This window comes from Netta rufina (assembly GCF_964035555.1).
Source record: "Netta rufina genome assembly, chromosome: 2".
Taxonomy (NCBI): domain Eukaryota; kingdom Metazoa; phylum Chordata; class Aves; order Anseriformes; family Anatidae; genus Netta; species Netta rufina.
In genome coordinates, this window is record NC_140124.1 from 8,448,475 (window position 1) to 8,455,886 (window position 7,412).

General features: G+C 42.7%; 1 protein-coding gene across 1 annotated transcript in view; it reads right to left on the reverse strand.

Annotated features, from left to right (window-relative positions):
- Positions 1-7,173, reverse strand: part of PAXIP1 (PAX interacting protein 1) — a 34,435-nt gene extending 27,262 nt beyond the window's left edge. The window contains exons 1-3 of the mRNA XM_084283078.1: positions 7,061-7,173; positions 3,571-3,705; positions 1,636-1,679 (exon numbers count right to left, since the gene is read on the reverse strand). Of these exons, the coding sequence (XP_084139204.1) occupies positions 1,636-1,679; positions 3,571-3,705; positions 7,061-7,147 (266 nt within the window). The 5' untranslated portion in view covers positions 7,148-7,173. The remainder of the gene's footprint in view (positions 1-1,635; positions 1,680-3,570; positions 3,706-7,060) is intronic.
- Positions 7,174-7,412: the final 239 nt, after the last annotated feature.

A 7,412-nucleotide genomic window follows, 5' to 3' on the forward strand; every position in this document is an offset into this window, starting at 1 on the left:
GTTCCTTTCTCTTCTGAGTACATAACAACATCAGCACTTTTAAAAACACCCTTTTACGGACACCTGGTTCCAAATGGAAGACTTATTTCCTAATAGTGCAACTTCTCTATGGGAAAGAAGAACAACACAACACGAGATTACACAAGTGTGAAAAAGTAGCTAATTCCAAGCTTTTTTTTTTTTTTTCTCTCCCCAAAACAGCCTTAAGGAACAGGGAGAAGAGAGCTTACAGAAATGTGACATAAACAACTGTACACTCCCATCCTGATAAGGGTAGGCTGATAAACACATTTATTATCTCTAAATGCAAAGCACAAAAAATCACCAGCCTGTATCACATCACAACAATCCCTTTATTTCAAATGTAGTAGTTCTGCTACTTGCGGTTTTGACATGTAATGTTTGGTGTATCTTTTCCATTCGGAAGCCAAGTCATTTACGAAAAAGTTTCTTCTCCTTGGGTCAGCTTATTGCCCATGACTATGGCAAGTGTTTCGTGCTAACTGGTGAAACCTATTTGACATGGTGATCAATCAGAACACCTGTAAAGACCTCAATATATTTCTTTCTGATTCAATGCTTTCCTTTCCTACAGCTCACTCTTTGAGGTTAATTCTCTTGGGGATGCAGAGAATATACAGGGTATCTTCAAAACAGACAAGACACAGTGAGATACAAAGGCATATACATGTACCTTGAAATACTAAGCATAAAACTCCAATCATAAATGACTGAGACACATTAAGACCTGAATCCCTAATATGAGCACCTGGATTCTTGGTTATACCACCTCGTTTTCCATTATGGACACCACCACCCACTACCCTTCTGAAATGAGATCTCCTGCCTGAGAGCATTCCTCCCTAGGCTTGGCACTGTTCAGTGCAATCATCTGCTGGTATCTGTACTGGAACGTACTGCTCTGCTCCAGCTTCTCCATCTCCACAGTCCTTCTCATGAATGGTCTGAGGGAAAAGATGCACGAGTTTCTTTCTATAACAACAGCCAGTCATCATTCCTGTGATCCAAAGAAAAACTGAAACTAAGATGAAACCATAATAAATGGTAAAATGAACTACACCATCCATATGCCAGAATATATGCTCCAAACAAGTTAAGCATAAATCTAACCAAAATGAACAACAAGCATCTGCCAAATGCATGGACAGACTACTCCAGTAACAGAAATACTCCCCCTATTTGTTAACAAACTGTCATTTATAATACAGAGTATGGATATGAGTTACTGTGTGCTTCTTCTCTGTTTCGTTTCTCAAAAAGGCAGTAAATGGACCATTCTACTCAGAACCACCATTTGCCCCCTTACTGCATTCCAGCATTTTTTCCGGATTCTCACAGTTAATTATCAACTTCCAGCTAAAATGGTTGAGTCCATTTGATGACAATTTTCTTGCAAGTTTCTTTTAAGAAGCTAAAATAGCCCAAGGGAGAAGAAAAGCAAAGTAAAACAAAGAAGCTCCAAGCATGCTACGATCCTTGCAGGCAACACCCATCCTATCATTTTAAAAATGTAAGATGCACATACATGTACATACATACGTCTTTAATGACTGGATGCTCCCTATTTTAACACATTTCCTACAAAACTTCATCAAATTTGAACTTAAAGGATACGGTAGAAGAGCTCCACAGCGAACAGACAAGGTCACCCAGGAAGGCTGAAAAATAAGAAATGTAAAATGTTAAAAAAAAACTCTGCCTGCATGAATGAAATATAAGGTCATGTCTAAGTTTGTACTACACCTAGTTTGAATTTACATTGCATCTCTCAGCTTTAGAGTCTAAGTGTTTTACAGAGAGTTTACTAAGGCCTAACAAAAGAACCATTCTGATTGATTTGTAAAAGTTAAGAAAGACTTCTCAAAGATCATGCAGTAATATGGGAACAGTTTTCTTGTCCTTCTATAATTCCTTGAACACTGTTTACAGTATTTATTCATATGCTCTCCTTTTTAAGTTCTCCCTGCTCTGAAAAACAAAACAATAACAAAAAAAAACAAACAGCCAACATCCCCTGCCTTACACTCATGACCAAGGAGTGAGGAACTATAATCTTACACAGAAAGGGGTCTCATACAGTTTAGAAGTGAAAAGGGGGAAAGAATGACATCACATTCAATATGACATAATTTTTCCTCCAAAAAACAAATATATACATATAAACATATATACACACACGCATATATTGTGGTAACCATGTTTATGGTGCCCCAATTCCTGCTATTCTCTCTCCCTCAGAAAAAAACGTATTAAAAAACAATAATTCAATATTCAACTTAATAAAAAAAAAAAAAAAAAAAAAAAAGAAAGTGAGATTTTTCTCCCTTAAATTTTTCTCTTCCTTACTCTCCATCCCTTTTCTCCCCGTAGCAAGCTACCTTCACCTCTAACTCCCACTCCCTCGATAATAAGTCTAATCTTCTTGGTTATAGATCATGCTGTGATGTTTTCAGGTCCAACTAAGTGACATCACTGAAAGACCTGCTGTCTTTTTTTTGGCAAACGAAAGAAAATTTAGTTAGAAGTGCTCCAAAAGAAAATTAAATTGTTTAAGTAAAAGGAATTTGACAGCAGAAGGCACTGCTAGGACACTGATGCCCTCCCTTCCCACGAGAGTGGCTGCAGTCTTCTTGTTTATAAGACTGAAATTATGCCACAAAACCCCTTTTATTAAGGGGTAGATATTAAAAATAGGAGCTCAGCTTAAAATTAATCAGCACACCCACTATAACCATAAGGTCTCTAGCTAAGCACCCTTAATTTTTGGGAATTTGTTAATTCATACTTCTACACTGCCAGATGAACTCTCATGCTACAAGCCATCAGAATTCACTACTGTCACCTGCAACCATATGGACACAATAACCCAAAACCATGTACTGGCAGAGAAATAATAATGATTTTTTTTTTTAATCATTCGTGACTTGCAGAACAACAAGCTCACATTTTCAAATATGAAGCCTGTAAACTCACTGGAAAAACAAAATACCAACAATTTTCAGAAAAATATAAAACGAAGAGGGGAAGAAGTTTTTTTTTTCTAAGTGCTTCTATTGTCTAAAATTAACACCATACACATAAGCAGAACCCAGTAAACCATTCTGCACGTTCCCAATTATGTGTTAAAAAAAAAAAAAAAACAGACATAAAAAAATATTATTTATATTTACAATTTATTTTTTTTTGCATTGCCAGAAACTTATAAACTTTCCCATCAGAAACATCTCTAAAGTCAACCTGCACAGGCCACGATGTCACAGAAGACTGAAGGAGGAACTGCCAGGTAGGAGAGAAAAACAGGGAATGGACCACACACACAACAGTAAAACAAACAAAATATGGAGAGATAACAGATACAGAGTAATGAGAGAGAGAAAGGAGAGGACCCACTTGTAACAGATGTCTACAACTCAGGATAAAAGTTCATGAAACAAGAATAAAAAATGTTAAAGACACATTTCCTTTGGACATTATCTGCAGAGGAATACTTTGTGTTACAACGAAGTGTCTGTGTCAGTACTTAACCAAGGTTCTGGCTGAGCCACTCACCTTTACCACTGGGAGATCGAAAACTTCACGAGACTCTCCAACTTCTGGATTGTCCCCGTCTTCCGAAATAATATGAGAAGCAAGTGCATTGTAAGACACCTCCTTGGCTTTCCCAGCCTTCAGAAGCTGAATAACCTAAAACCAAAAGAGAACAAGGAGAAGCAAATGATTATTATCCCCTTTATTTGAGAAAAACAATAAAGAGAGAAGACTTTTTAGCGGTCTAGAGGAACGAGTACAGCTTTCTCGTTCTGTACAAGCAGAGAGCACTCTTTTTGCGGTAGGCAAATGCATCCCTTTTAAATCTTGATTTCCAACAGTTTGTAACTCTGCTGCATTTTAATGACTGAAGTTGGAGGTTTACTTTCCAAAGTAATTTAGGCTTGCATAGGAATTGGGATGTTCTACATTTTTCCAAAATATATATTCCTTCAAAATCTAGTTTTTCTCAGGCAGACTAAAAAATCCCCTCTCCTTTGCCTTTGATTTTCCAGTCGTTAGCTTCAGAAGCCTCTGAATATACGTTGAGCAAAGTACAGAAAGGAAAAGTAACCAAGTCAGTAGCTATGGAAGCAACATGTGAAAAAAAAGCAAAAAGGCAAACACAGATTAAAAAAAATGGATATTAGTAGGATTTGCAATTAAAAAAAATAAATTGAAAAAAAAAAAACACTGTCCTGAGAAGGGGCAACTTCTAACAAAGGGCTGCCGCATTGGGAAAAGAATTGATAGAGGATTAAGAGTATTTCAATATCGGAAAATGCAAAACCTCTTACCACTTACAAAACACATCTTGTTCCTGTTTTTAAAAGGCCAATACAGAAAGTGTTGGTTTAAATGTTATCATTCTCCCAGCTCAATTGTAGAGGTCTGTGCGATGAGTCCAGTCCAGCCCATACTAAACGGGACTCAATTGTATGACAATAAAAGTAGCACAGAAGGCTGGGAGGGTGAAGAGGGGGGAAAACGATCAAAAAAAGTCTGGAGTTCAAAGCTGAAAATTTCAATTCAGATTATTCTTTTCTTTTATTATTGAGAAATTAGTAGTTTTACTACTGGTAAAACTTTATTACTGGTGCTGCAACTCCAATGGAAAACATTAAATCAAAATAAAGTGTTTGAAAATAGTAGAAATTTAAAAACATTCCCAAGGAGGAGGACACAAGCTCATTGTCCTGCAAAACTCTCTCCAAATCCCCTTTGCCTGTCTATATTTATGGGGACACTAAAAAGAGGAGACTGGAATGAAAGCTGTGCATCCCAACCTGACAGCATGAGAAAGAAGTTGCAACTAATGAAGTAGAAATAGGACTTTTTAATATCAAAACAATGCTGCAGAGTTGCTCATGCAAAAAGTTCTGCTAGCATCAGGTTTAAGCCTAAACACCGTAACTGTGATGAATGATAGTGCCCCATGATTAAAGTGGTTCAGAAAAGACTTTTAATAACGTGGCTTATGTCAGCTTCAAAACTCTTCCCAGAGCACGTGACTTCTTCAGCTGAAGTAGTGGCAAAACTGTGAAGTTGTACTGAAAGATCTTCCCTGTGTAAGTGCTTGCATGCCTGCAGCTGTAACCAGGCAATAAAACGCTGGCAAGCCTCAATATGGTCCTGCACTTCAGACGCCAGCTTAAACCCATTCAGAGAATCTCCATTTTTGGGGCATATAAATTCCCTCTTCCTTATCTCCCACTAAATCTTGAGTTAGAAGAAACAGGAAGAATTTGAATCTTTGAAGTCAGGCAATGGGCATAAAATAATAATAATAAAATGAGATAACCAGAAGCCAAATACCCTGCTCAAAGTCCTCATGCTACAAGGCGTTATTTTCTCTTTCTTTGATATTGATTTTAACCAGTCCGACCAAAGCTCAACGGTTTGGCTTCACATCTTTTAGGAAAGCAGGAAAAGCTTTTATTAAAAGAAATAATCCTAATAGCTGACATCTAGTTATCGCCTCCGTCAGGTGAGGACAGCCAAGTGCACATCCCAGAGGAATGGGCTCAGACGAGTGCCAGCAGCCCAATTCTCCCTCATTTGCCAAAGAACATCCAGGCACGATTCCAGACTTTTGTTTCCCTTCTAGTTTATGCTGTATACATTTTAACAGGTAGTGGGTATGCTGTTATTCACCTGAATATACTATGATTTGGGTTTTTTTCTTTCTTACTCTTGGATTTGTTTTGATCAGTGCTCGCTTGTGCTAGGCCTGTTCCAGTATTTAAGATAACTGATGTTCGGAGAAAACATTTAGAAATAAGCTGCTCAAAGAGCGCTCATCCCCAAAAGATGAAGGAGGAGATCTCTTCTCAAACCCAACCTGACATCCATTGGTATAAAAAGGAAGTAAAAACTTCAAATATACTTGCAACTTTTATAAAAACTACCAAGGCTACAGTCAACCTGCAACCCAGAAAAGCCACCCGCAAACGGGTGAGAATTTCGTGTGCGTGATCAGAGCGAGCTGGAGCCTCGTGGCAGTGACATTAAGTGCTATGAGGAATGAAACAGGAATGAAACTTCACATGTGAAAACTTGCTGAAAGGAAAGCCTGGTTACTCGCTCCGTGGCAGTGCTGCTGACTGCCTCGCTGTGTCAACACAAACCGAACGAGGTGCCTTTTGGGACGCTATTTATGTAAAAACTGATCTACCAGAGCCCCGTTGTTACTTGCAGTCATCTTTATATACATGATAATGTTGCTGCTATAGCTTTAGGTAGTTGTTATTCAGACACATTTACAAATATTTCATGTCTGAGGACTTCAGGTTGGTGTTTTTTTCCTGTTTAAGTGCAGAGCGGGGCTGTTTTTGAGGTATAATCCTGTTGTTTTGGGGACAAAAAACAACTCAACAGGTCAGGAGCTGCAGGACCCGGGTGCCCAGCACCGACTGGAGCACAGCACCCAGGGCAGAAACCCCTTTTAACTTCCCCGTGGAACCCCTTCCCACCCCGCCGCCGTCCCAAAGCACCACGAGCGGCCAAAACACGGAAACTTTTTTATTTATTTCCCACACAACCCGACCCCACAAGGCCGAGGGGAGCCGGGAGCCTCGCACCACAGGGCGGGAGAGGTGTGAGGGGGGGAAGAGGCGGGCGGGGCGCTGACGGGAGGCGGCCGGGCGGGCGGTGCGGAGCGCCCGGGGGGGGGTCCCCGCCGCCCCGGCCCCGTCTCCCGCAGGAAATCCCTCTGCCCGCCCCTCCTCCCCTCACAGGGCTGCTACGGGGCCTGCGCCGCCGGCCCGAGGCTCCCATGGCGGTGGCGGCGGCGGGAACGGCCGTTAACGGTCGCCCCCCACCCGCCTCAACGGTTCCTGAGGGGAGGCGGGAGCGCGCTCCCCCCCCCCCCCCCTCCCCTCAGGGTGCGGCGCGCGAGCCCCGAGCCCGCGCAAAGGGAAAGGGGGGGCGGGGGGGGGCTGGAAGGTTCCATTCTGCCCCCCCCCATAAAACGGGGGGGGGGGGTCACAGGGAAGGGGGGGGGAGCCGGTACCTTCGGGTCGATGTCCCCCACGGTGAAGAACTTGACGTCTTTGAACATATCCTCCGGGACTTTCAGCTCGTCCTCGTCCGCCGACATGGTGCCGGCCGTCGGGACCGCCGAGGTGGCGGCGGCGCCACCCCCCCGACCCCCCCCCCGGTGCGCCGTCCCCGTGAGGAGCCCTGCGGGGCCCGGGTCTCCCTCACGGCGCGTCCCCTCCCCCCGCCGCCGAACCGCGCGAGCAAGGCGCGCGCTGCGGGACGCACCATCCCCCGCCGGGACGTAGGGGGGGCGAAGGGGGGAGGGGAGAGCCGGTTCGTCTGCGCGGCTCCCCAGTCCCGAGCTGCCGTCCCTTCTGCAGCAG